The following is a 27,478-nucleotide window of genomic DNA, read 5'->3' on the forward strand; positions in this document are numbered from 1 at the left end:
TTATCACGAATGGATATTGTACTTTGTCAAAGGTTTTTCTGCATTGTTTGAAATGATCATAGGGTTTTTATCCTTCTTATTGATGTGATGTATCACGCTGATTGTCTTGCAAATATTGGACCACGTTTGCATCCTAGAAATAAATCCCAATTGATGGCGGTATATGATTTTTTAAAATATACTGTTGGATTCAGATTGCTAATATTTTGTTAGACTTTTGCATCTATATTCATGAGAGATACTGGTGTGTAGTTCTCTCTCTTTTTTTTTTTTCTCCCCTGGTTGCTTTATCTGGTTTGGGTATCAGGGTGATACTGGCTTCACAGAATGAGTTTGGAAGTTTTCCTTCCTCTTGTATTTTTTGGAATAGTTTCGGAACAAAAGATATTAGCTCTTTTTTAAATGGTAGAATTTGCCTGTGAAGCTGTCTGGTCCCGAACTTTTGTTTCTTGGGTGCTTTTTGATTACTGATTCAATTTCATTGATGGTGATTGGTCTGTTCAAATTTTCTATTTTTTCCTGCTTTAGTTTTGGTAGATCATATGTTTCTTGGAATTTATTCATTTCTTCTAAGTTGCCCAATTTGTTGGCCTATAGATTTTCATGATATTCTGTTATAATTGTATTTCTGTGGTATTGGCTCTTATTTCTCCTCTTCCACTAGTTATTTTGTTTATTTGGTTTTGTTGTTTGTTTGTTTTTTACAATGAGTCTTGCTAGAGGTTTAGCAATTTTGTTGGTCTTTTCAAAGAACCCAGCTCCTGGTTTCGTTGATCTGTTCTATTGTTTGTTTTTTTTTTAATGTGGTTTTTTGGTTTGTTTGTTTTAGTTTGTATTTTCTTCCTTCCTTCCTATCTAGATTTTATTTTTAATTAATCTCTATACCCAACATGGGTCTAGAACTCACAACCCTGAGATCAAGAGTTGCATGCTCCACTAACTAGCCAAGTAGGCACCTCTCTATGATTTATTTCTGCTCTAATCTTTATTAATTATTTGTTATAATTACTTTTATTAAGTGCTCCCAGGATATCATAGAAGAAATTTACCTAACATGGGGATCCAGAAACACTTTTCTGTAGAAGTAGTTTGATGCTGAGAACTGGAATATAGGTGGATGTTCCCTAAATACAATATAGAAGGGTTGTGTGCATGGGGTGGGGAACAGATTCCTAGATATAGGAAGACAGCATGAGAGAAAGCTTCAGTATGAAAATAAGCTGACTAGTTCAAGAAACGGAAAGCCAGTGCGGCTGAATGCAAAGAACAAGAGGGAGCCAGGCTTGCAATGGCATGATTAAAACACACAGGAACCAGATTATACGGGGGCTCCCCTGTCGCGCCCCTAAGATTTTGCATTTTACCCTACAATCAGTGTAAGCAATGAAATGGTGTACTGAGACCCCCTTGTTAAATACTTTGACTTCGACATCAAGAAGGTGGGGCAGGGAGACAAGAAAGCGATGACACAGGTTGTGATTTAGAAGGCTTTTGAGGAAGTCCAAAAGCAAACAAGTAGTATTGGGTTGGGGAGTTCGGAAAGGAGTGGCTGGAAAAGGAGCATTTACATGGATCGCATCACAGGACTTGCTGGCCGACTGGAAATGGAAACAGACCAGATGACAAGGCATAAGAGAAGAGGCCAAGGATTTTGGCTTCGGCAGCTTTGTTATGAACATTATCAGGCCACGTAGATGGGGAGTCCTGGGGGAGGGGCTGGGCACAAGCTCACTTTGCATAAAACCTCTGACAGGTTTTATAGGTTTATAAGGTTTATAAACTCTTCTATATTTACTGAAAGAAATACACAGATCCATCATTTTTTATGTGATTTAACCCAGAACACAAGTATAACAAGGTTTTAATATTATAATATGTATATTTTCCACTTGCAATATGGAAAAACGTAATTTCACATTATTTTCACAATATCTAAAGGAGGTTTGAATCTTTAAGTACACTTTATACAGAATAAGAGGTTTGAAATGCAAGATTCTTGGAAGTGCAGTGACTTGAAGGATCAGTTTTAGAGGGGATTTGACTTGGATTAATTTTTAAATCTGACTTGATGTTTACATGGTAAATACTAGGCTTGTAAGGAAGAATGACCCTTCAAAACTATGCACAAGTTCTAAATTTCGGGAAATCATGCAGTTTCAGGGCATTGCAGGGGGGAGGACAGTGGAAAGTTCTGGTGGAATAACACCACTGGCGAGACTCCTGGAAGGGTTTAGGGAAAGGGTCACATACACTTCCACGGTAGAAGCCACATACAGATTCAGACTAAATTTCCATTTTTTATTAGTTAGTCTTATGCTTCTTCCTAAACACCAGCTAATGTAAACAATCAATTACAAGGCCAGACAACGAGATCATTACTCTAAAGAGAGTGATGAGTATTACCTGTGGGAATAACATTAAATTTCAGGTTTATTTAAAATCTCAGAAGTTATTATTTATCTTGGGAAAAAAAGAAATTCTTACTTGTTGTTCTGGCTCCAATCACAACCAAATACCGCAGCTGGATGTTTGTATTTGTGTAGCACTTTACCATCAATTGTTCGAATAATACTGAAATTAAGTATAATAGATTAATAGAAAAAAAAATTACGAATACATTATTTACAAAAACAAAGCCAGTATTTTATAATTCAAAAGTAAGTTTTTTAGGATAGAGACCTTGTCTTCAAAGCACAGGGAACATTTAAAAATATTAAGTAAATGATATCACCAATTATGAGTATATTTATATCAGACAGTATTAATTATGGCAATCCACTTAAATCAATTTGAAGGTGATAAATTTTGATTTAGAATATTGCTTATAGAATATTTTTATATTCTATTTCTTACAGAAATATTTTTATAGAATTTCTTATAGAATATTTTTAGTTGAGAAAAAACATAGTTTAACACATATATTTTGAAACAATGATATAACTAACATATGCTTCAAAATTTAGCAGTTCAAAATTTATATTTCAAAGAGCTCATTTATAATGCAAGTTGCATGTACTATTTTACCAAGTCCAAGACACGCAAGCTGTAACATTGTTGTGGCACATTCTGAGTGACATAACTAGAAATTTGGAGGATCTCTTCTCCCCAAAAGAATACATTTTAGCTGCAAAAGTTAAAGAGGCTCTAAAACCCAACTATATCATTGCCATAACAAAGGGCAGTTAATTAAAAAAAAAAAGAAAAGAAAAAGAAGCAGCAGCAGCAGCAGCAGGAACTGTATAAATTAATGTATCACAGAGTTTTAAAAGTCTTTAGAAAAGATAGGCCAATGAAAACTTCTGAGGCTACTGGGAAGTGGTTGCAAATGTTTAGTCACTGCCTATGGTTATTTATCAAATAACCATAATCAGTGATGTCCTGAAAGTCCGTGGTAAAGCTAACTGTGGATCACGTTATCCAAAAATTCTGAAGCACATCTATTGTATTTTGGTATTTATCCATTAGCAAATAGTTCTTTTCAAGGCAAAAAAATCACTAATATGCCTATTTTTGGAAAATTTCCCCTTCCTGGTAAAGATCTTTGGTTTCCATAACAACTGTCTTTTTCACTGAAATTAAAGAGAGGACGAGAAAATTGGGCTGGGCCCTGCCAAACCCAACAGGAGACCATCTCTCCTACATTGCCTGCTGCCACGCGCGATTCTACCACCTGCCGACAATGACAAAACCTACAGCCGCACAATAGCAACATCTGGATAAACACATTTGTTCAGCTCAAAGGTGATTCTTCCCTTACATATATATTCCTTGGAAACCTACTTTCTCCTGGGATCTAGCAGAATTAAGAAAGCACTGGCTTCTGAAACAGAGAGTCAGAGACGTTAGGCGTTTTCCACATGTGTTACCTTATTCCTTCTTGCAAAGGCTATTCACCCTTTTATAAATAATAGCATCTACAAAAGGCGAACAAGTGTCTAGACCACTTGATATCTCTTGAATCACCCGTGAAACTGAAATACCACTCCCTCAAAAACGTGATGAGGATTAATAAGACTCTTAGTGAAAAGTTCTTAAAGTCTCTTTAAGGTATTCACAGTATTTTAGTTACCACTCAGGAAGTATTTTCATTTAGAAAGAAATGACTGGTTTATTTACTTGAAACCTCTCCACACTCTTATTTGGTACCGCTATGGAACACGGTCTGTGCCCGTGTGGGCTTGTACCCATGTACTGACGACAGCTGGCGGAGCCTACAATGGGATCTCGCGGACGACCCGGATGTACGTGCCAATGGGACACAACTGGTACTATCACATGCATCTGTAATAAGCAGTGTAACTTCATATCAAGGACTTACCAGAAGCCATCCCCACTGCAGGTGGCTATTCTTTTGGAATCTTTATGACTCCAGGCAACGCAGAATATTCCATTTTTTCCATGCTTCAAAAAATGCAAAATACCTATCAATAAAAAATAATTCACCCCTTTTTTTCTCTTATTTATTTACTTCTTCTAGTATTGCTCTTCTGTTAGGAACTTACTCTAGATGATGCTAACAGAGGTATTACTGTCAACAGCAGAAACGGAACATAAACTTTAAAAATGTAGGAAGCTATCACACTTACAAAACCAACCCCCTCTGCTAAGATATCGATTAAGAGGCTCTGTTTCGGTTTTGCAGACGCTGGCAGAGAGCCGAGATCTGCAGAATAAAGCTATGCTTGATGCCTTTTCCAGAAGTGCCTGCATGGAGACGAAGGCAGGGATCTCTCCACTTCCTAACCCGGTGCTACCACAACCACAGCGGAAGAAATACTGCAACTGTTATTACTGGTTGTTGTTCTAAATCCCAAAGGTTTCTGTTTTATAAAAACAAAGAAGGATTTAAGGTTCTTCCTGTCACAAACCACTCTATATTGACCTGTTCCTCTGCTTTCTTGGATTGGGTGGTGGGGAGGGATAGAGTCACAACCAGTATGATGAGGATTTGTAAAACCACAAGGAATATACTACACATGGGAATGTCATTCATCAGCAGGGCATGGGAGAATAAATGTTGCCATCGATCTATTTCCAACTTTTCTTTAACTTTATGTAGCAGTTCAGTTGTGGCTGCTGCTAAGGAGAGACTAAAGTCTTGAGTTTTAAGGCAACATTACTGAAGTGGTCTCCAGCTTGCTGTTTACTCCCTCTGTGTGGATCAAGGGGGTAGCTATACAAAGATGCGCATAAAAGGGAGGCAGTCTCTATATTCAGGGAACTGAAGGAGTGGAGGCCTCACGTCAGCTTCGTTTATCCCAGGAAAAGTGCAACTTAGGGCTTCTAAGACCCGGAATTTCCTTCTGTGAGACATGTGTAACTCAGTTAATTACAGCCAGCACCACCCCGTATTAATTATCCTAGATTTAGGATCCTAGATTTAATCCCGGATTTAAGCACTTTTTCTATCAGTCACGACTATGCTCCAGAATTCTGGGGAGACATGAAAGGAAGTGAGGGTCACCCCCACCCCCCATGCTAGGATGCTGGTCGGGGGGTCAGGGTGGGGCCGTCACAGTGCTGATGGGCAGACCTCTGAGGTCACAGGAGGCCAAGATGCCGTAAGAAGAGTTCAACAGAATGACCCCCAAGGATAACTTCTTTGAATGTAGGTCAAAAGTTTCTTTCTCAGATTTATTTCTTTTCTTTGTATATGACTATCATGGGATCAGTGCTGTTCTTGAGCGGAGGGCGGAGGGCAGGTCGGGGCACTGCTGACCTGAAAGCATTGCGCTGGAGAGAAAGGGAGGATGGGAACTCTCCGGGCCTTTGTCAAAGCCTCCTCTTTAGGGGGCAAAATTGCTTACTGGGAGTTGGTAAAGTTTCCCTAATACTCTGCATTTTCCACGTTACTTTAGTGTCCCCTAGAAAATCAAAGCTGCTTGATCCTCAGAGGAAGATCAGTTTTTTGTATAAATAGCTTTAAAGTCATTTTCAAATAGATTATATCTTCAATAAACTCCAACAGTAATCACTTGAAATGAATGAAATTTCAAAAGAGAGATCCTTTCTTATTTCCCTTGATACATATCTAACATACTACAGTGAGATCACAGGCAGTTTCCAAGTATTAGTGGGACTCAGTAAAACACAGGATGACAATTAAATTCCAGGCAGAAGTCAAGTACAATGTTTGCCACTACCAGCAGGAAGGTAGGGGGGCGGTCTTAGCACTTGTCCTGGAGGAACAGAATTTGGGAAGTGGAAGGAAGTCCACGAAACTGTATAAATCCAACTTTCCCATCTTACAGGTGAAGAATCAGGTTCAAGACATTAAATGGTTCTCCCTACGTGAAAAGTGAATTGTAACAGAATTTAGACTGTAATTTGGAACTTGTTTCGAGTTTACTTTTCTTACAACTATTGAATATTTGCCCAGATAATTTTGTGGAGAATAAATCAGAATTCCTTTGAATGTCTAATACAACTATAGGTGAATTCTTTTATCTTAGACCCATCTATATGTTTCAGAATTCATTTCAACATGTGTATGTTCTCTTATTTTTTTTTCCCAAGTGACAGAACATAATGTAACCTGGCAATTATTAAATTAAGAGAGAAAAGCATTTACAAAACATGAGGCAGTATAAGACATTATACTATTCGGCTACCAATAAATACACCTTACCTCATTAAATCGTTGCACCATTTTGCCCTTTCTAACATCCCAAATAAAGGCACCATTTCGGGAAGTTGCTCCAGCAATACAATTTAAGTCACCTTAGGAAACAATTTGTTAGACATTATATGAAATGTCTGCCACACATGTAATTCTTTCCAAAATGTTAATTTTTGAAAAGGACTTGCAATTTACAATGTAATTTTTCTAAGTTATTTATTTATTTATTAAAGATTTTATTTATTTATTTGTCAGAGAGAAAGCGAGCGAAAGCGAGCACAGGCAGACAGAGTGGAAGGCAGAGTCAGAGGGAGAAGCAGGCTCCCTGCGGAGCAAGGAGCCCGATGTGGCACTCGATCCCAGGATGCTGGGATCATGACCTGAGCCGAAGGCAGCTGCTTAACCAACTGAGCCACCCAGGCGTCCCAAATTTTTCTAAGTTTTTAATGATGAAAATTATCAAATGTATGGAAAGAGAAAATAGTATAATGAATGTATTATCAACACAGCTTCAATTATCAAAATAAGGTCAACTCTCATTTTGTTTATAGTCTCTCTTGGGTTTCTTTGGAGCAAATCTCTGACAGTCTATCATTTCACCAATAAATACTTCAGTACAAATGTCTAAAAGACTCTTTCAATAACATGACCAAATTATCATAATCACGAACACAAAAATTATCAATAATTCTTCAATACTATCACTCATCCAGTCAGTATTTACATTTTTCTTTACACTCATCTAACGAGTTGTTTTTTTTGGTTAGGAAAGCATTTCTTTTCTTTTTTTTTTTTTTTTAGGAAAGCATTTCTGTAAGCAGAACACATGAAAAAATCCAGGTTCTTTAAATCAAAAACCTAAACAATGTTCTTTGTTTGTAAGAAACAGAAAGATTCATGAACATCAAACTGCTGCTAAGTTAGCAGATGTTCTGATACATAAGTGTTTTTTGCAAGGCAGTCAAAGAGGCTTTCTGCATTAAAAGAAGGGAACAATTGTCCTGTGCTACCTACAAGTAAGACATGGAGGAAATACTTTGGAATAGATGATTAAAAACCTTAAAAAGATAAGTCCATACCATTTTTCTAGTATTTTTATTCTGCTCTCCTTTTTTGGGTTCTCAAATTATTGAGAAGTTTCCATATTAATTTGTACTTCTTTTTCTTCTCCTGTGGTTGCTACTCAAAAAAGGACAGCAAGCTACGCAATCCTCTAAACCCTACTCACTTCCAAGCCTACCGACCTTCGTAAATCTTTTAAATTTTAACCATACTTAACTAAAAGTAGTGATTCATCAGTAATCAAATTTCAAAAAAGTAAAGAATTTTCATTTTCCAACAGTCCTGCATTCCAGAGAGTGAACTAATGCTTTAGGTAAGATCAGGTTCTGTGTTATGAATCAGAACAACGGTTTTGACAGTTGCACTTTCTATTTAAGTTTTAGGTGTGAGGCTGAGCTAACACTGTGGAGGAAGAACTGTTCCGCGAGGAGCTGCCATAGCATCATGTCTCTGTGCCACCAGCCGGGGGCCCCGCATGCAGAAGCATACATATGGCACTGAGCGGGAGCCCAGGCCCAAGTGGGCCTGTGTAGACCTCGCTTCTGCCATCATTCACGAGGCACGTAAACTGGGGAAGTTACTGAGCCTCTCAGACCCTCTTAAATAAATGTTGGTAAGCACAAAACGTCAAATGGGGATGACTATGAAGAAGGCAGCAGGTAAGAAACCTAATTAGCTCTTTTTGTGCCTCACTTCTTAGTGAAGTAACTTTTTTTTTCAATTGGCCTTGTATCCAAGATAGCACTAAGTATATTCTGCTTACAGAAACAACTACTGTCAGAGTAAGAGTTGGAAGTAAAACCTTCTTCTGAGATCTTCTGCTCATTGGGGGGAATAAGGGATAAATAAAACAGCACTAGCCTCCTAACCTTTTTTGTATCATGGACCTTTCTGAAAATCTGACTCCTATGATAATCTTTGACAGACACAGGCACGTACACATATAGGCTAAAACTTTCATGCATAAAATCCAAGAGATTCCTAGCATCCCTAAAAACATCTAAAACCCTTGACAGCCCATAAATTCAAGACTAAAAATCGCTGTGCACAAGGAGATAATCTAAAAAATAAGCTATATCCTGGTTATAGGTGGGTTTAAATATGTTACCACTACGACAAGTAAGAAAAGCATTCTATATATTTTATAAAGTGAAAAATTCATTTGGGTGTGCAAAATGAGATAGGGAAATAATGTTTTGGAGAAAAAACTGTCAGGTTTCAAGGACATCTTTTCTCTCCTTTATGTACAGGAAGGTATAAAGGAAGCATTTTTCTGAGATCAAACAAAAGGCCCTATTCAGGCACAGAAGTTCTTCAATGTTGCAGTGGTGGGATTTTTATCAAATTACATGGTCAACATTGAATGTGATTTTATAGAATCATTTATATTTAAAAACAGATATTAGGGGTGCCTGGGTGACTCAGTGAGTTAAAGCCTCTGCCTTTCGGCTCAGGTCATGATCTCAGGGTCCTGGGATCAGCCCCGCAATAGGCTCCCTTCTCAGCAGGGAGTCTGCTTCCCCCTCTCTCTCTGCCTGCCTCTCTGCCTACTTGTGATTTCTGTCAAATAAATAAATAAAATCTTAAAAATAAGTAAATAAAAACAGATGTTATCAGGGAAAGATATACATTATTTTTTTTTTAAATTTCATGTATTTGATTCATATGAAAATTTTAAGGAAAACTTTTATCACATAAAATCTGTTACACCTTGAAAGGCATAGCTATACAAATGCAGCTAAAATTAGATGGTCAGGGCGCCTGGGTGGTTCAGTGGGTTAAGCCGCTGCCTTCGGCTCAGGTCATGATCTCAGAGTCCTGGGATCGAGTCCCGCATCGGGCTCTCTGCTCAGCGGGGAGCCTGCTTCCTCCTCTCTCTGCCTGCCTCTCCATCTACTTGTGATTTCTCTCTGTCAAATAAATAAATAAAATCTTTAAAAAAAAAATAAAATAAAATAAAATTAGATGGTCAAGATCATCCTTACTGACTGTGGCTTTTGTATATGATTATGTCATAAAGAAAGGTCCAGAAATCAAAGTGCCTGCACGGGGCAGTTTATTCAAAACCCTCACAAAAACTGAACCAACATATATATTGGTACTAATTTGTCCCTACAATTATTTGAAGCAAGGTGGCACTGAGAGAAGGATATAATTCAAATGAAAACAAAAGTTAGGAGAGTCATTTAACTGCATTCTTGATTTTAATAAAACACTTCTTACCTGGGGCCCATGACAGGGAGTAAATAACCCCTTCATTACCCGGGGAGGTGTACACAGCTGTTAGTGTGTTTATGTCCCAGACTTTTATAGTGCCATCAAAAGAAGCTGTTGCTAGAAGATTGGGATCATCAGGTTTGAATTTGCAGTCAAAGATCGTTTCCACATGTCCCTAGGAACGTGGCATAGAGAAGTCACAACTACTGAGGAAGATTCGTGTTATTAAAAACAACAGTGTATAATCAAGTTGACATATGTACTACAGTTTTCAAATATTTACACAAAATATATTATACATACATATATATATGTAAGTACAAAATGAGAATCACTGTTGTGGTTGAATGTTCTCTATGCTGTTATTTTACTCTTTCATACAGACCTAGATTTTATTCAACCATAATGCCTCCAATCTGCAACTAAATACAAAGGTGTTAAAAAACAAAAGAATGCAAAACCTATCTTTTCTGATTATCATATACATGATACTGTCCTAGAAATGTATAAAACAATGAACTAGTGATAGTTATTATGTCCTTCTGGAAGTGTGATAGAAGACTAAGATGAAATTAAAACTACAGATCCTTAAATGAAAACCTTCTCTTTTTTATACCAATGACATACTCCAAAAGAACTTCATGATTTTGGCAGAAATAAAAAGGATCCAGCATAATCTTGATTTTTAATTAGTCTTGTTCAAAATTTTCTAACAACCCTTATTCTTCGAAAATTGTTAGGGAAAAAAATCACTATGTCCTCTGGCTGGCAGGCATTATTAAAGTGAAAACAAGCCACTGAAATAATTTATAATCAAGGAATATTTTAGTTTTTAATGAGAACTATCAAAAAAACCAGTTTTCTAAATAAAATATTTTAACATGAAGATACACAGTCAACAGAAATGCTACTGAACTTAGATTGCATGATTTCTCCTTTGCTAATACAAGTTTTTATAGATTTAAATGTATTCTTATATTTTTCTCTCTTCCTTTTCATACATTTTTGGGAAAGTAAATGGCAATTTGAAGAACAGGAAGAGTTGACCATACTGGAAACAAGTTTACATAAAAAAATGACATGGAAAGGGAATAATCTAGAGGATATCTGCAAAAGGAATATTTAAAAATAACTAAGCTACATAATGTTATAAGACTTTTTTGGCCATATTTCAATTTTTTCACTCGAGGACAAAATTAAATTTGTCCTAAAGTGATAGATAGAATATTACTTTCTTTCCCTCAATTTCTTTACACGGGTGATTATAGCTCTAGATTCCTTTTCTAAGTTTTTCCCCAGAAAAACAACCAACATAAAAAAGTTTTTTAAATGTCTAAATGAGGGGGCGCCTGGGTGGCTTAGTGGGTAAAACCGCTGCCTTCGGCTCAGGTCATGATCTCAAGGTCCTGGGATCGAGTCCCGCATCGGGCTCTCTGCTCAGCAGGGAGCCTGCTTCCTCCTCTCTCTCTGCCTGCCTCTCTGCCTACTTGTGATCTCTCTCTGTCAAATAAATAAATAAATAAATAAATAATCTTAAAAAAAAAAAAAAAAGTCTTGGGACGCCTGGGTGGCTCAGTTGGTTAAGCAGCTGCCTTCGGCTCAGGTCATGATCCCAGCGTCCTGGGATCAAGTCCCACATCGGGCTCCTTGCTGAGCAGGGAGCCTGCTTCTCCCTCTGCCTCTGCCTGCCATTCTGTCTGCCTGTGCTCACTCTCTCCCCCCCACCTCTCTGATAAATAAATAAAATCTTAAAAAAAAAAAAAAATGTCTAGATGAGACTAGTGCAGACCTGTAGAAAGTAAGAAGGCATTTTTATGCACTATGAAATGGGATTTAAAGAAGCGGATTCTTGACAAATCGCAATTACAACACAATATACATTATTACATGCCTTCATTCGTTCACAAATTCATTCATTCAACAAAACTGAATAAAGTCTTGCTATGTGCTGGGCATTACTGAGGGAGTTTAAGTATACATAGAACAAAACCAGTCAAAAATGCGAGTCCTCAGTGAGGATGTACTCTTATTTTTATATGGAGGCTTAAAGAGCACAAGAACAAATGTTCACAGAATCCTAGAATGATTGTATTGATTTGATAACAGCAAAATTCTTAGAAGTCTTAGAAATCTCAGGAAACACTGAACCCAACCTTGTTCATTTCACAGATAGGAACAATAAAGTTTGGAGTGACTGGTACAGATGGACTTGTCCTTCCTCCTGAAAGAATACTTATTTTTTGTTTTGCTTCCAAAATATAGTACTGCAGTGTAATTTTCCAATACTATATGAAGGACCAACGGGGCATACACAAGAATGGGAACACTACCAACCATGCAGAATAATCACAATAAGCTAAATAAACATCAATATTGAAAGAAGTTTAATGCTTAAAATTTTAAGAATTGTCCTAGTTTTGTCATCTCTCATTCTACATGTAATTTTAAAATGTTTCAGCCAACCAAGATAAAGTCCTAACATACAACTCTGTATGAAAATAACGTAAACAGTCATAGCATGTAAGTAAAAGAAAACATCAAGAGCTAACACAAAATAAGTGTGGTGTATAAAAGTAGGAATGGGTTGACAAACATACCAAGTCCCTAAGGAAATCCCATTTCTTGGCTCCCAAGTCATAAAGTCCAACTCCACCATCCAAGAAACAGCACACTGCATGCCCGGGGGGAAGAGAAAATGCCTGATTCTGTGTCAAAGTCGGCTGTGGAACTGCTTCGCTTGTTGAGGACATATAATGATTTTTAGTTGGAGACTGGGCTAAAACTAAAAAAGAAAATATAGACAAGTAAATATTTACACCAACAGCTTCCCACAAACTGGAATGAAACCACGGGGTCTAATTTGTAAAAAGGCCCCTGCTTTCTTTTATCCAGAATTTATGTCAGCAAACCATGAGGCAAGAACCATTTTCCGCCACAGAAGTGCTTCTGCAGCACTGCCAAAAATTATACATATGGGTACATAAAAGTGGATGTTATTTTGAAGAGATGTATAAAAATGCAGGTGCAGCAAAATGGGTGGAAATTACTGAGTGAGGAACCACAACATGTTGTGACTATTTGATTTCTTATCGCCCCATAAATGAAACGGCAGCATCATTATTTTTTAATTTGAATTTTTTCAAAATGCTGACTAATGACTTACTTCCCCTCTACACATACAAACATGCATGAGAATGTTTTTATTTCAAAGCTAATAACTCTCTTCCACTAATTTCCAATCCAATGAAAATAATTCTTTTCGAAGTTCTTTATAATTCACTGTAGTTTAGCACCCAAATTAAGAATCACGACTGTCTGACATACATTTGCATCTCAATTTTCCCCTCTTCTACCTCAGGTTTATTTTCGCTGTTCATTCACTTCCATGTCTCAATTTTAAATTATATAAATGTCTCTCTGTATGTTCCTTATCTCATTTTTTGTCTTCTTTCAAGAAGTTTTTCCTTAGAACATGAATATTCTCTTGCAAACATAATTCAAAATAATGAGACTGCTGGAAATGATCAGGCTAATCTATATTAATTATATAGTGGAATATAGATAAATATTTCCCAGTAAATTCTCTTTTTGGTCCAAATATTATAAAGTCTTCTTTGCTGCACTCATTTGGATAATACTCATTTCTCAGAATCTGAGAATGACAGTAGGTCCAAACTAGCATAAACTACTAATAACAAAAGAGGCATTTGGTTCAATAAAATATTGCTGACAGCTTCATTAAAATTAATATGTTCGGTGGCCAGTTCTTCTAATATTTTAGAATGGGTTGTGTTGATACCTTTTATGTACCTATGTATCTGTAATTTATTTATTTACTTATTATTATTATTTTTTAAGATTTTATTTATTTATTTGGCAGAGAGGCAGGCAGAGAGAAAGGGGGAAGCAGGCTTCCTGCTGAGCAGAGAGCCCAATGCGGGGCTCGATCCCAGGACCCTGAGACCATGACCCGAGCCGAAGGCAGAGGCTTAACCCACTGAGCCACCCAGGTGCCCCTGTACTTTTTTAAAGGATTTGGTGAGTATGTCTACATCTAAAATTTTTCATTTTCACATCATTTTTCTTATTCCACACTTTCTGTTACTTTAAAAAATTGGGAGGAAAAAACCAAGATGTCTAATAATAGGTAGCCTGAAAGGATTTGCTTAATAATGACAAGATTGGTATGTGCTTCTTTATATTTTTGGTTTTTCCTCTAATGAATCGGGGCTACTCTTATAATAAGAAAGAAAATATGAAAGAAGACAATATGTCATATTTCAGTCATCCCATGATAACAACTAAACAAAGAAACTAGTAACTTAAAAAAATACAGGATATATTAACAGTATGCTAGCGTCCAGCATATTACTTCTCTGGCCCTACCCCAGCGTAGGGTAGAAAAGGAGAGGCTTATCTTATCTTACAGGATAAGATATTATCTTAATATCTCCATTTATTAGCATTTTAAAAATGTAACCTGGCTCTAAATATTTTTAAATCAGTAATATTAGGTATCGTGTGGCCTTGATCATTCCTTTAGTACACATACTGTCAAAGGCTAATTTTAAAAATCTGGTTCTCAGTAACATATAGTATTTGGTACTGTTTATTTTCTTTTTTCTTTCCACATTTTTATCTAATTTCCAGTAGGTTAACTTACAATGTAAATTTATTTTTTAATTATATTCATGTGATATGTTTATATCATTATATCGATCATTTTATTCAATAGCAATAAATCCAACATCTTAAAATACTGAATTTTGATGATATTTTTACTTACATTTTTTTCTTGGAGGGGAATTAAGCACATGTAAGCAGTGAAACCCTGTTTTCTTTAATTTAAAATTATCAATAGGTGTTGTTCTTGAAACATTCCAAATGCGCAAAACACCCACTTGAGAATCTAGCCAGATCAAGAAAAAAGCATTATGTTAACTAGTTTTATTTGAAACATAAAATGCCCAGAATAAAAGTAGTAACAAAAACTTAAACTTGCAACATTTGTAGTTTACAGACATTCTTGAAACAATAATGTACAATAACCCAAAGAAACAGGTGAAATGCTATTCGTCCTTTTAATGTGTGGCTTATTTTGCTTTTTTCTGTTCCAGATCCTTCCCTAGGGTGAAAGACTGCCTGTTTTGGCAGCTTCCCCTATAAAGGTCATCAGAGTCTGATCGCAAAAAAAGCACCCCATTGACACATCTGCTCTAGGAAAGCCAGCTACAAAGAACTCTCCACCTCTAACAGTAAATAATATTTTGTCTTTTGAAATGTATGTAAACTGCTCCCTTGCTCACCTGCAACCAAGACTGCCTGATATACCAAAGACCAATTAGAAAGCTCCCTCCCTTCCCCAAAATCCCACCTATTACGTAGAAGTTACTTTGGGAGACTTTCTGGCAGTTCCTCCAGTGATTAAACAGAGTCACCATAAGACTCAGTGACTATACTCCTACAACACAACGATAAATGTAAACACAAACACATGGCACATGTCGCACATACAGAATACATTCCAATTTATAACCAGAAACCTGGAAAACTGAGCCTTCATTTCATATTTATTTGTCTTTATGTTAACGACATACAGTATAAATAAAAGTAAAGTAAGCATTTACTATAATAAATGATAACATTAGGATATTAATATTCTATATAAATAAAAGTAAAGTAAGCATTTACTATAATAAATGATAACATTAGGATATTAACACATTTTATATAAAATTAACCAAAAAAAAAAAAGAATATAATTTCCCTGATTCAGTTAGAGAATATACATATATTTAAAACTTTGGGGAACAGGGTAAACTTACCCCCAGTTACAAACATCCCAGGAGCACTGGGAACCCAGGCCAAGCACTGCACAGAAGCTGCTGCACTGGGAAAATTAAATGTTGTTATGCAATAAAGTGATTCTGAATCTAGCAGGCGAATTCCAAAATGCAAATTGGCCACAAGGAGATAATCAGTAGACAGTGGGTCCCATTCCACAGCTGTCACTGGGTCCTCTTCGTCTGTCCCTTCAAGAGATTCAGGTCTCAGAACATGTTTCTGACTTTTATTACCTATTAAAATATAAAGAAAAAGATTTTAAACAAAATGCTCAAAAGAAAATCAACAACTGAGATCATATTAATTTCCTCTTTAACAGCTCTGGTCTCCGAGAGTACTGGGAACAGAGATCTGGCCTTGGTGTGCAGAGGCCCTAAGAGACACGGGAGTGCAGGGAGCTAGAGGAAAGTGAGACCAAACTGCCCTGCTCTGGCCACCTCTGGTGCCCTGAAAGTTTCTTCTATTTGGTACTGAAATGCCAAAAGAAAAAGAAAAGATAGACAATGCCCATGATCCTGTCATCTACTATAGTTCCTGTGGGGACAGGAAGGACTCACTTACCAAAAGGGACCCTGTGCTGTGTTTAGAACCACAGACTTGGCCGCCGGCTGCCCGGGTGCACAGTCTTGTGCCACCACCGACGAGCTCTGTGCTCTTGGACAAGACATGGACTCTGAGGGCTCAGTGTTTTATTTGTTTACTGGAGAACATAACAATACTTAGCTCGTGGAGTTTTGTAAGAGAGGGAGTTAGTCACTTCGGGGGCTAAGTGCAGTTAGTGGGACCCGTGAGAAGCAGCGTGTCAGTATTTCCAGTCCCCCCCCCGCCATGCATCGCCGCGTCTGTCATAACCACCGCTCGCTCCTGGCAACCAGCACGAACGAGGCAGCCAGAAGAACAGGGACGTAAAACATGCGGAATTAAATGAAGCAAAGGATTATCCAACAATCCTCTTGCTCCTTCCAAATGTAGACACCACTGGCAACGGGGAGAGAAAGGCCTCTGCTGGTGCAGCACGCGGGCTCCCGAGAGCCGCCTCCTGCTCCCAGAGGAAAGGCGGCGAACCAACGGCGTTCAGAGACCACGGTCTTCGCAGAACCAGCTCCCCGAGTATTATAGATGTGGCCAGACGTGTTTACTAAACAAAAACCCAACTGACGGATACCACAGCTCGTTCTGCAGTATCACCATTACATAGTGTTTTTCAACATGTCAGAGAATAAAAGCAGAAAAAAAAAATCAATTTCCTTGGCCATATAAGCTATTTGTAAAATGAACTGAAAACTTTACAGTTTCTGTGTTGGGATTAAATTTCTCAGAATACATTATTCTTTATGATGTTAAGCTCACATTTTATTTACAATTTTTGCATATAAGGGCGCCTGGGTGGCTCAGTGGGTTAAAGCCTCTGCCTTTGGCTCAGGTCATGATCTCTCTGCTCAGCAGGGAACCTGCTTCCCCCCCCCCCCTCTGCCTACTTGTGATCCCTGTCTGTCAAAAAAATAAATAAAATCTTTAAAAAAAAAAAAAGAATTTTTGCATATAAGACCATAGAAGCTATGTGTGATATTTCCTTTATTTGGTTTTAACAAATTTTTGCAATCATCATCAAGAAAAGTTTGTTACTTATTTCCCAAAATCAGCATCTGCTAAATTGCTATTTGGTCTGACAAATAATGAATATTAATATAATCATTACAAGTCAGAGTGAGATAGAAAAATGATTAACTTAAGCTATACTAAAGCTGTCTCTAAAGTAATTTTCAGTTAATATGAATGGTTTATGAAAAATATTCCAGAATGTGAAAAAAATCAAAATAACAGTAACACAAACATGGGAAAATCTGCAATGCAAATGCTATGGTATCTAAATCATGTTGCTTGAAAGCCCGTGCTTGGTAAAAATGATTATAAATTACTGTCCTGTTTTCTCTTCTGTCTAGTACCAACATTTTTATTATAAAAAATAGAAAACTAAGTCTATAAAATTTTACAGCCAGCCATTAAAACAGCTGATAATACTTTCATTATTTAATATACTTTGTTTATTTTTATTTATGTTCTATTTTATTATACAAATATCAGGCAACTTGTGTTGTCAGATAAGGACGAAGCATTTGAGAAGAGTAAGTCAATAACAAGGTAAGTACATAATTTCGGTATAAAAAACAAAAACCATGTGTGTCTTCAGTCAGTTAAGGTCTGCCTTCGGCTCAGGTCATGATCCCACAGTCCTGGGATCGAACCCCATGTTGGGCTCCTGCTCAGTGGGAAGCCTGCTTCTACCTCTCCCTCTGCCTGCCTCTCCCCCTGCTTGTGCTCTCTGTCAAATAAATAAAATCTTATAAAAACAAAAACCAGGACAAGGGAAAATTGGAGTTTAAAAATGAGATAATAAAGTAGTGTATAATCCACATAGCTGTTCAAATTTTTATTTTGAAATTGGTGGCCAAAGCAAAGAGGAAAAAGTCTTAAAAGGTTACATAACTCATGGCGTCCATAGGATAATAATACAATAAAAAGACCAAAAAAAAAAAAAATGTGTTCAGGAGAAGCACAACTTTTCCCAGAACTGAGACCAGAAAACTTGTGTGTTTTCAGAAAGGGAACACAGTATTACACAGGGAATATATCATCAACATTTCTAAAATAAAACCATGCAAATTAGATTAATGCACATCCTTGGAATAACACCAAAGTCAATTCAATGAAAACATTTCTATTATGAAGATAAAAAAAATTCTGATGACCTAGCCTTGTCCAAAAATATAATTTAAAATAGAGCAGTTTTCTTTTCTTTTTTTTTTAATTTTATTTATTTATTTTACAAAGAGAGAAAGGTCACAGGTAGGCAGAGAGGCAGGCAGAGAGAGAGGGGGAAGCAGGCTCCCCGCCGAGCAGAGAGCCTGATGTGGGGCTCGATCCCAGGACCCTGAGATCACGACCTGAGCCGAAGGCAGAGGCTTAACCCACTGAGCCACCAGGTGCCCCTAGAGCAGTTTTCTAATGATTTTGGCTCTAGAGTGCTCTGTTTACTCTGAAGTTTTACATGAAAATCCAATACATAAATACAGAATAAAGTGGTTTTCAGACTGAAAGGGAGGAGGCATAAAAGCTAGCTCCATGAATATTTCCTTTTCCTTCCAAAAGAGATAAAGACCCGACAGTAGAGAGCTTGAGGTCTTAGTCTCCTGCAAGAAGCTGGAGGACATAAATTCTTCCTTGTTATTAGAGATAGAACAATCTGTTGTGCCAGTAAGTCCTTAAGAATGTAAAGGTGACCACTATTTAGGAAAAATAAAAAGCGTAACAATTATCGGTATAATGCTAATAGTCTCAAAGCTTCAAGCCACAATACAGAATTGAGCATCAGAATAAAAAGTAGTATTTCCTTCATGACCCATTAGCTCATGTACACACAAAAGGAAAATACACAGAAGATTATACCTTCCCTAATGTTTTGTACATATCCACTGCTAAACATCCTATGGAATAAATGAGGTCAACAACTCTGTATGGAATTGTTATGCGTTGAATTTGTGTCCCCCCAAAAGATGTAGAGGTCGCAACCTCCAAGGATCTGTGAATGTGACTTTATTTGGAAACAGGGTATTTGCAGATGATAAATTGAGATGAGTCATTGGGGTGAACCATTATCCAACGTGACTGTGTCCTTTTAAAGAGGAGAAATTTGGACACAGCACTGCATGCACACAGGGAGAACGCCATGTGAAGCCTGATGCCGGGCTGCTACGAGCTACAGAACGACCAGAAGCTAAGACAGAGCCCTGGAACGAAGGCTTCCCTGGTGTCTCTACAGGCCCTTGCCTTGCTGACACCTTGACCTCCTATCTCGGGGCTCTACAACTGCAAGACAATGCATTGGTTGATCTAAGCCACCCAGAGTGTGGGACTCTGTTAGGGTAAGCCCTAGCACATGAATCCATGGGTAGATCCACAAAAATAATACTTGATGATATGGGAGATATGGGTACAGATGCACAAATTACTTCATTTAATAACTGAAGGTGAGTTGTGGCAGAATGATGGCCTCTTCTGGAAGTCATAGGTCAGATGTTGAAATATTATACATTCCACCCTGACTTAAACCCACAAAAGGGAGACACAAAGTGCAAAGGATGTCTTTATGCCTCCCTATCCTTTCAATTGCAGAATAAGCATACAGTGTCTCAATGTTTTATATCTTAGAGATATAATACAATGTCTCAGAATGTCTTAGGACTTAATACGTTCAAAAATACCTAATTAGAAAAAGTACCTAATAATGATATATTAATAATAATAAAGCAAGAAAAGAAAGCCTTAAGTCAGTGAAAAAGAGATGGTCAAAATGACAAGTTACGGGGCGCCTGGGTGGCTCAGTGGGTTAAGCCGCTGCCTTCGGCTCAGGTCATGATCTCAGAGTCCTGGGATCGAGTCCCGCATCGGGCTCTCTGCTCAGCAGGGAGCCTGCTTCCCTCTCTCTCTCTCTGCCAGCCTCTCTACCTACCTGTGATCTCTCTCTGTCAAATAAAATAAAATAAAATAAATCTTAAAAAAAAAAAATGACAAGTTACAAAATGTGAATAATATCTAGAATGAAATTTGGGCCAAAGTGCGTGCACACTCCTCCTTATCCTCTCTAGAGCTCAACAGCACCAGGTTCCTCAAAAACAAAGTACTGCCATCCTCATTAAGTCTCTGGGTACGGGCTCGCTGGGGGAGTGGTGGGGAGGCCCTACTGAGATCTGGTTACACCCCCAGAACGCAATCACGAGGAGGAACCACACAGCACACGGCCATCCTGACTTTCCCTAAATTACCTCCCTGGGACCAAAGAAGACCGCAGGAAATCAAGAGCCCAGGAGGGAAAAGAAGTGGCGTGCACCAGATCCAAACAGAGAAAGTCTGTGAATGAGGTCACTGAACCCTGAGCCTAATGATCAACTCTCAAACAGAATTTTCTCCCAACGCAGAGGACAGAACAGATAGCGTGGAGGTGTCTGAGACAACAAATCCAAATGTAGCAAAAAACAAGCACAGACCTGTCCCCCCTCCAACTGAAAACAGATAAAAGCCTCCCCAAGTTACATTAGTATGACCAGAAGGAACACGAGGATATGCACAAAGAGCAGAGGGGAGGTGGTGAAGACAGACATGCATATTTATTGTCATCTTGCTTTAAGAGGTAAAACAGCAGATCCCGTTTGAATTGTGTTTGAGATAATGGCCCCCAAATAGCAATGTTTTATATACCATTTTTTAACAGTAGGAAGATTTCTTTAGGAAATATTTATTCAAATTTTCAGGATTTCTTCTTTTCAATTTTAATTTCTTTTTTCTTCTCTTAGTTTCAGATAAATTAGATGTAACACATTTTTTAAAAGTAGCGATCTTATTCCTAAAAAGCACTTTTATCCATCTATCTGGCGAGTCCAGAGTCCCATATACCAACAGCAATGCCAGATGGCAAAAAGCATGTTTCTCAAAGGGTAACCATACTACTTTTGAGTGGAGAGCTATCCAGGTAATTTTCAGATTTTCCCACTACACATTTTATCATTGTTTAAATTGGAAAAAATAAACATAAATTAGCTTCTCAGACCCCTTCATTCAGCTAGATTAATTAATTAGCTAATGGGGGGATCGAAAGATTTATTGTTCCTTTCTACCTCAAGTTCAAAGTCTTTGCTAAGGACCTATGGGCATCACATTGGTATTTTAGAAGCAGATGGGAAAATATTTTTGAGTTGTATTAGTAAGCCATCATATTCTGTTGAATGTCCTTACTCATTCAGGCCATTTTCTTAGTAAATGTATAGAAATAAACAATTGACTTTAAAAAGTAAAATAATGGGGCAAATGACTGTATTTGGGTTAACTCGAAGCACAATCTACACGGTTGACTTAAATATATTACAATAAAAGTGACTTCTTGTGGGGCACCTAGGTGGCTCAGTGGGTTAAAGCCTCTGCCTTCGGCTCAGGTCATGACCCCGGGATCCTGGGATGGAGCCCTGCATCAGGCTCTCTGCTTGGCACGGAGCCTGTTTCCCCCTTCTCTCTGCCTGCCTCTCTACCTACTTGTGATCTCTGTCTGTCAAATAAATAAAATCTTTAAAAAAAAAAAAGTGAATTCTTAGTGCTGGATATTATTTGTAGAACTATTATTTTAAAATTAAAATACTGTGAACCTTAAAAATAATAAAATAAAATACTCTGAACCTTGGCTGTATGCTACGTAAACAAGAAATTACATAAGGTAAGAAAAAGAAACTTGACTAAATTAAATTCTTACCTGGTTGAAAAATTGATAGGCTTCCATCAATATGACCAAATACAATCTTTCCCTTTTTTTGGGTATGCCATCTGAATACACAGACATCAGACAAGAAGCTGTGAGCTTCCTTGTGCACAGTCACTCCACTCTCTGGGCCTGAGATGGTCCAGATGAACAGAGGGCCTCTGTGGGAAACAAAGGCCACGGCATCACCTGCGTTCCAGCACCAGCTGAGAGAGGCAGGCGTCCCTAGGAGAAATGAAATACAGACATGCATAGAGACATGAGGAAGAAGAGTGTACCATTAAATAGTATTCCTACTGTATACTTCTAGAACAACTTAAAATACAAGACTAGGCTTGTTATTAAGAAAAAATATTACCACCTTCTTAGTTGGGAGTCAGACTTATAAAGTGATCCTAACAAGTACAAGCAACATAGGCAGGGTGTTTCCATAATGAAAGGAAAACCCCTGTTGGGTTTGAAACTACCCAAACTCCCGTTGGGTTTGAAACTACTCATATTATAATATGCTTCATATATATAGACATTTATGGAGTTTTTTTCTTTCAGAAACTACATATTAAAGCAATGAATTCTTACTGAGTTTTTGTGTGGACTTGCTGTAGGCACTCTAGGTATATAAGTTAATAAGGGATAAAATTCCTGTTTTAAAGGATCTTAAATATAAGATACAAATATAATATCTTGGGAAGATAAGGATTACATAAATGAAAAGTTAAATGCAACTATAGGGATTTAGTAATAAAATTAATGCTGCAATCTATGTCTTATCAGGGTTTAGATTCAAATCTTAGTACTGCTTAGATGAACTCAAGTAACTTTACCTCTTAAATCTGTCTTCTCATCTATAAAATGCAGATAAATAAAAATAGCTGTATACCTATTCCACATGAATAAGAGAAATATAATAATGCATGTAAAAGACCCTTTTAAGCTATAAAAGAAATACAAAAGTTAATTGTATTCCCCTCTCTATTACTGTGATCAAATAAATCATATATAAAATAAGTATTATGGTAAATTTCTAACTCAAGACAGAGATTATGAACCTCCCAACACAGATACTTTACAAATGCATCCGAATCAGCAAACTGAATAAGCACATCAGATCATATGGAATTAGGACCCAGGAATCTATTTGTAACAAGGTTTTCCAGGGGTGCCTGGGTGGCTCAGGCGGTTAAGCCTCTGCCTTTGGCTCAGGTCATAATCCCGGGCTCCTGGGATCGAGTCCTGCATCGGGCTCCCTATTCAGCGGGGAGCCTGCTTCTCCCTCTTCTCCTCTCTCTGCTTGTGCACATGCTCTCTGTCAAATAAATAAATAAAATATTTTAAAAAACAACAACAAGGTTTTCCAAATGATTGTGACATATAGAAAAGTCTGTGAACTGTTGGGCAACTGTCCTGGAAAGAAGCTGGATTTGGATTATACTTTGAGGAAGCAGTAGAGTTTAATGTATGGGATAAGTAGTATTTCCCAGGAAGAGGAAATGATATCAAAAAAAAGACACAGTTTTAATTTGTTCATTGACAGTAAATTCAATTTATGTTCTTAATGTTCCAAGAGGCAGAAACCAGAAGCCTAACTCCTAGTTCAGGGCCTGACATAAAATGATAACTCCATAAATATTTATAGAAGAAATGGATAAGTCTATGAATAAGGCCAATAAAAAGCTGATGTGGTTTTAGACTACATTAACAGAAGTCGAATTTCCCAATAAGGGATGAGATACTCTGAATGGGTCAAACCACCATCAAACACTTGAAGAACGCCTCTGGAACATGGGCTCTCTGAATGCGTGTTTCCAGAGAGACAGCAAGGAAGAGAAGGAACTAGAAACAATGTCATATAGGTAAAACAGAAAAGACTTCTATAATGGCTCATTATTTGTAAGTACTTCTAAGAACTCTGTAAAACATTAACTAATTTAATTCTTCCCAAAATAGTCTAAGACGGTTAGGTAGTACTATTATCCATTGGTTTCGGTTTTGTTTTTTTTTTCTGAAAGGATATTATCAAGTGCGATATTTTTCAACCTCATGATAATTTTAACATTTTACATTTAAACAAACTAATACTTGTTTTAAGTAAAATTTTTATTACTGTGGAAAACAGAATGATGAAGTAAAAAATACAGAGGCAGTTTCAAATTATAATATTGATTTTTTAAAGTTTGACTAAATGCAAATGTCTACTTTGCTTAAGCCAGATTCTGAAAAAAAGATAGAGTCTAAGACATTTCAAAGGGAATTACTTACAATGAAAATAACCCAAATATTCATAATTTTTTTGCAAATAAAGCTTTCAATTTTCAAATTAAGATATTTAGAAATAGCATGAGGAACTTATTGTGAAGAAAATTTTCAAAACAAAAGAGAATATGCATAAGGAAAGGAAAAATATATAAAAGTGATCAAAACTGATACCACAATGATATAATTCTAAAAAATGCAATTGAAAAGCTTTTTATTTTAGGACTTAGCTATCTTTTTAAATATAAATTCAATTAGCCAAGGTACAGTACATCATTAGTTTTTTATATAATGTTCAATGATTCAGCTAATGAAAAGTCTTATTTAATTGTATGCTCAGTGGCAAAAAAGCTATGGTGCACAAAGCTAATGAATAAAAAAACTCTTCCATCATGAAAAGAGGTGATGCACATAGCGTTTTATGACAAATCAGTGGGTACACGAGGTGATAATACAATACTATACTGTCTAAGCTGTACCTATGCATAACATTTAGGAAATGTTATTCTGCAGTTATAACCAAGTATAGATTTTGTGTGACAACCTTGTAAGAACGATGACATCAGGTAGCATTCAAGGAGTATTTTTCACATAAAGATTAAAATTATTTTCACATAAAGTTGAATATAAAGTATTGAGAAAATGCACTCTTGCCCAATAAAAACAATACTGGAAAAACCTGTAGGATTTGTGATTGGTAGAGAAACAGGACTGACCAAAAAAACATGAAAAATCTACTGAGACTTCTGACTGAGGCTATAAATTGCTGTTTTTATCTACCACAAAGCCTTATACTAAAAGTATTATGGCTTTTTCTTATTGATGCATTGAAAATCTTCAGGAAAACTGTTCCTTTAATGGAGGCTCACTGAATAGAGTTGATTTTAAAAAAATTTTGCTCTGGGATGCCTGGGTGGCTCAGTTGGTTAGACGACTGCCTTCGGCTCAGGTCAAGATCCCGGGGTTCCGGGATCAAGTCCCGCATAGGGCTCCCAGCTCCACAGGGAGTCTGCTTCTCTCTCTGACCTTCTCCTCACTCATGCTCTCTCTCACTGTCTCTCTCTCAAATAAATAAGTAAAATCTTTAAAAAAAAAATTTTGCTCGAGATTGGAGCAAACTGCACATTATCTAATACTGAAGCTCAGGGGTTGTTGCAAATGAAAATAAGCAGCAGGTTATATGAGCTTGGGAATGAGAGTCACATTTTTCTAGCTGAAAAATTAACCTTGTTTGGCAAATATTTTTTTAATGGAAGTTATATAACAAAACTGGTTTATTTTACTGGTATTTTCAATATTCCTAATGACCTAAATTTGAAAAGACAAGGAAAAAGAAATATACTAAGTATGCTGAACATATCCAAAGGTTCCAAAAGGCATTATTATTATCTTGGAAGCAAGAGTTCCTCCCATACAATTGCCTATGAATTCTCAATATTGTTGCTACACACTGAAAAGAAGATTATAAAGAAACTGAACAAAATAAAATTAGTGAGATGGTCAAGTCTCAGTTTTCTGTCTCAAAGCTATAACCAGTAATTGTTAGAGAAACAACTGGACATGGAAAACACGTCCAGCAGTAGCTCTCAAAATCATAATTAATAACTGAGACACCCTTGGTGTTTAAAAAGTGATTGAATTATTGTGACATCTAACAGAGAAAAATGATAACTTCATCATTATCATGGGATAAGATGTTAGCTAGAAAGAATATCATAATATTCAATTCACTAAGACCTACTTGTGTGAATTAGGACTTTCTATCTTGACCCAATTAAAAATAAAGGAAAGAAACCAGCTCAGCAGGGCACTGATTACATGTGTAACACTGTCCTTGTATGTTTCAGATTGGAATACAGTAATGAAGAGGCTAGACTTATTGTCCCATTAAGAAAATCTCACCAGTTATTATTTTTATATTTATTTTGGGAATTTTTGTTATATTTACATATTAATGAAATCATTTGGTATTGATCATTTTTCAAGGATCGTTGTGTTAAGTATAAAATATTTCATGAAATTTTGTTTCAGTTTTTATACATATGTACAATGAGTCATGATATGAAATTTCTTCCACAGATTTCTTACATAAATTAGCACTAGAAAGTTTGAAAAGCAGTTTAAACAGTTTCAAACTAGAAAGTTTGAAAAGCTCAGTTTAAAACCTGAGCTAATTTAAATAAAGTATTTTGCTTATTAAAATAAAAATATTTCATTTAGTAAAATAAAACCCAGTTATAAATATACCTTTTGTATTGTCGAGCTTAGCCAAGACTTTTTGTTCTGCAACATTCCAAATGATCACTAAATTATCGGTACTGCCACTTGCAAACACATCAGGGTTATGTGGACACCAAGAGATAGCTGTGATTGTTTTTTTATGTTCAGACATAATTGCGTGAAGTTTGAATTCATTATAACGGTGATCCAACTAAAAAAAATATATAAATAAGACATTTCAGTGCTTCTTTTTAGATAACACACTTCTCATTAATAATCACATTAATTTTAAAAAGCTACATACATGAAAATTAGTATACCTAATAACATGCATGGTATGAACACATTCCAAGCCTTGGTTTGCTTTCAAGTGTTAAGTGTATTTAATCAAAAGAAAGAAATCATTTCTTAAAATTTTTATTTTAGTTCCAGTCAGCTGATACAGTGTACAACAGAGTGACCGACACTTCCACACATTAGCAGGGCTCATCACCAGCGTCCTCTGTAACCTCCAGCACCTAGTTCCCCCTTCCCTCCATCCTTCCCCATCAGTTTATTCTCTATAATTAAAAGTCTGTTTCTTGATTTGTCTCTCCCTCTCTTATTTTTTCCCTTTGCTTGTTTTGTTTTCTAACTTCCACATAGGAGTGAGATCATTATGGTGCTTGTCTTTCTCTGATTGACTGATTACACTTAGCGTCATACTCTCCAGCTCCATCCATGTTGCTGCAAATGGCAAGTTTCATTCTTTGTTATGGCTGAGCAATATTCCATTTATATGCCGTCCACTTCTTCGTCCATTCGTCAGTCTTTGGATGCTTGGGCTGCTTCCACAGTTTGGGTGTTATAAATAATGCTGCTACAATCATGGGGGTGCATATGGCCCTCTGAATTCTTGTATTCTTTGGGTAAATACCTACTGGCGTGATTTCTGGATCATAGGGTGGTTCTATCTTTAA

General features: G+C 36.8%; 1 protein-coding gene across 6 annotated transcripts in view; it reads right to left on the reverse strand.

The window, feature by feature from the left end:
* WDR17 (WD repeat domain 17) overlaps positions 1-27,478 on the reverse strand; it is a 102,921-nt gene that overhangs the window by 34,567 nt on the left and 40,876 nt on the right. For all 6 annotated transcript variants that reach the window (XR_009349651.1, XM_059156103.1, XM_059156102.1 and 3 more), the window contains 9 exons: positions 26,547-26,730; positions 22,041-22,271; positions 15,724-15,975; positions 14,685-14,807; positions 12,496-12,680; positions 9,905-10,073; positions 6,629-6,720; positions 4,319-4,401; positions 2,485-2,571 (listed from right to left, as the gene is read on the reverse strand). Coding sequence is in view for 5 of the 6 variants with exons in the window: in XM_059156103.1 (XP_059012086.1) it covers positions 2,485-2,571; positions 4,319-4,401; positions 6,629-6,720; positions 9,905-10,073; positions 12,496-12,680; positions 14,685-14,807; positions 15,724-15,975; positions 22,041-22,271; positions 26,547-26,730 (1,406 nt within the window). In the remaining variant the exon portion in view is untranslated. The remainder of the gene's footprint in view (positions 1-2,484; positions 2,572-4,318; positions 4,402-6,628; positions 6,721-9,904; positions 10,074-12,495; positions 12,681-14,684; positions 14,808-15,723; positions 15,976-22,040; positions 22,272-26,546; positions 26,731-27,478) is intronic.

The sequence above is a fragment of the Mustela lutreola genome, chromosome 18 (assembly GCF_030435805.1).
Source record: "Mustela lutreola isolate mMusLut2 chromosome 18, mMusLut2.pri, whole genome shotgun sequence".
Lineage (NCBI taxonomy): Eukaryota > Metazoa > Chordata > Mammalia > Carnivora > Mustelidae > Mustela > Mustela lutreola.